The sequence below is a fragment of the Tachysurus fulvidraco genome, chromosome 15, assembly GCF_022655615.1.
Source record: "Tachysurus fulvidraco isolate hzauxx_2018 chromosome 15, HZAU_PFXX_2.0, whole genome shotgun sequence".
NCBI classification, from domain to species: Eukaryota; Metazoa; Chordata; class Actinopteri; order Siluriformes; family Bagridae; genus Tachysurus; species Tachysurus fulvidraco.
Window position 1 is genome coordinate 20,787,924 of NC_062532.1, and position 2,500 is coordinate 20,790,423.

At 46.4% G+C, this 2,500-nt stretch overlaps 1 protein-coding gene across 2 annotated transcripts in view; it reads right to left on the reverse strand.

Annotated features, from left to right (window-relative positions):
* zgc:86896 (uncharacterized protein LOC415190 homolog) overlaps nucleotides 1-2,500 on the reverse strand; it is a 10,236-nt gene that overhangs the window by 5,549 nt on the left and 2,187 nt on the right. The window contains exons 4-5 of one of the 2 annotated variants that reach the window (XM_027178829.2): nucleotides 1,779-2,001; nucleotides 732-839 (exon numbers count right to left, since the gene is read on the reverse strand). In XM_027178829.2, coding sequence (XP_027034630.1) covers nucleotides 732-839; nucleotides 1,779-2,001 — 331 coding nt within the window. The remainder of the gene's footprint in view (nucleotides 1-731; nucleotides 840-1,778; nucleotides 2,002-2,500) is intronic. The other variant, XM_027178830.2, reaches the window with a different exon arrangement.

Sequence of the window (2,500 nt, forward strand, 5' to 3'; positions counted from 1 at the left end):
TACAGTACCATCCTACAGATACAGGTGATGAGCTTGAGTTCATGTTCACAAACATCAGATTGAAGAAAGAATCTGATCTCTGTGAGTTTGTTAGTATTAGACGGTCCGGTGTGAGCATTTCAGAAACCTCTGAACTCCACACACTTTAGATTTTACTAACATCGAGTGAGCGACAGTTCTGTGTGAGGAAACACCTGAAATGACTGGTAACTCGATTATAATCACTCTTTACAGTTGTGGTGAGCAGAAAAGCATTTTTTTTTTCATCATGCACAAGGTGGATCAGCTACAACAGCAGAAGACCACATCAGGTTCCTCTCCTGTCAGCCAAGAACTGTCATGAACACAGAGTCACTCAAACTAAACTGTTGAAGATTAGGATAAAACAGGATAGCCTTAGGATCCCGTTCTTGGTTGACAGGAGAGGAACCTGATGTGGTCTTGTGCTGTTGTAGCTGATCCACCTTTTCCACCTGGTGGAGCTCACCAATGAAACTTGGAGCAGGGAATGGCGAAAAGAATGAAACAGCTGACATACGCCGTGTTAAATAGAGGAATCAGCACCAATAATTATGTGCACAACACAAGTATCAGCTGGAAGAAGCTCACCAACATTATCACCAACAAAACAGCGACTTTAATACAGAACAATGTCTGTGTGTGTGTGTGTGTGTGTGTGTGTGTGTGTGTGTGTGTGTGTGTGTGTGTGTGTGTGTGTGTGTGTGTGTAACCTGCAGTGAAAATCAGCTGATCCAGCTGCAAGCAGGATGTTATTCGGATGCCAGTCCAGACTGAGCACGGTGGAGCAGATCCCTTTCTTTATGTGCTTACTGAGCCACCTGCATCACCAGAAACAAGGTGTGGTTACGAAGGGAAAAAAAACGATTCAGTCAATGCTTTAGGTTTGTAGTTTGCTCGAATAGAACCAGGAGGATTTACGTTTTTCTTAGTCGTTAGCTACAATTCGTTTGTTCCTGGCTGAGAGACTGCATTTGGGCTCAAGATGAAATGTAAACATTGTCGTTTTTGGTTAAACGACTGGTTAAAAGCTGTAACTTCAGATTCAAAATTGAAAAAGAATCTCTCACTCACTCACTCATTCACTCATTCATTCATTCATTCATTCATTTCCTACCGCTTATCTGAACTACTCGGGTCACGGGGAGCCTGTGCCTATCTCATGCGTCATCGGGCATCGAGGCAGGATACACCCTGGACGGAGTGCCAACCCATCACAGGGCACACACACTCTCATTCACTCACACACTCACACACTACGGACAATTTTCCAGAGATGCCAATCAACCTACCATGCATGTCTTTGGACCGGGGGAGGAAACCGGAGTAGCCGGAGGAAACCCCCGAGGCACGGGGAGAACATGCAAACTCCACACACACAAGGCGGAGGCGGGAATCGAACCCCCAACCCTGGAGGTGTGAGGCGAACGTGCTAACCACTAAGCCACCGTGCCCCCTTGAAAAAGAATCTTTAGGATAAAATGAGTGTAAAGTAAAGAAAGGGAGTAAAGGAGAGGAGCCGATTCCATGGAAGTTCCACATCGTTACATGCGACTGTAAAGTGAGTAAAATAAACCTCTGATGTGATGTTCTGTAATTAAAACATTCAAAATCGCTCGTTTGTCTCATGCTGTTATTAAAAAATACATTTTCTGAGTTGTGAGCAGATGTCTATTGTGTGTTGTGTGTGTGTGTGTGTGTGTGTGTGTGTGTGTGTGTGTGTGTGTGTGTGTGTGTGTGTGTGTGTGTGTGTTTCTCACCAATCGTTCTCTTTCTCGAAGTAACACACTGAGATGAGTTTGGCTCCACTTCCCAGAGCAAACTTGTTCTCCAGAGGTGACCACTTCACGCACGTGGCGGCTCTGTTGATGCGAACGAGGACGAGAGTCGGCTTCCACACGCCGTCCTTCAGAGTCCACACGTAGGCGTTTCTGTCTGAGGCACACGTCACGATGCGGTTCGACTCCGGGGCCCAGTCTACTCCTGAAATATCGTTACAGCAGAACAGTGAAAATCTATTTGCACACTGTCTGATTGTTGTTGTGTCTGACTATCCATCTGTCTGTCTGCCTGTCTGTCTGTATGAGTGACTGTCTGTCGGTTTAATGTCTGCCTGTCTGTTGGCCTGCCTGCCTTTCTGACTATCCAACTGCCTGTCTTCCTGTCTGTCTGAGAGACTTCCTGTCTGTCTGTTTGTCTGCCTGCCTGTTTGACTATCCATCTGTCTGTCTATCAGTCTGTCTGCCTGAGTGACTGTCTGTCTCTTTGTCTGCCTCTCTCTCTGACTATCCATCTATCCATCTGCCTGTCTGTCTGACAGGACTGTCTGTCTCTTTGTCTGCCTGTCTCTCTGACTATCCATCTGTCCATCTGCCTGTCTGTCTGAGAGACTTCCTGGCTGTCTGTTTGTCTGACTGTCTGTCTGTTTGTCTGCCTGTCTCTCTGACTATCCCTCTGTCCATCTGCCTGTCTGTCTGAGAGA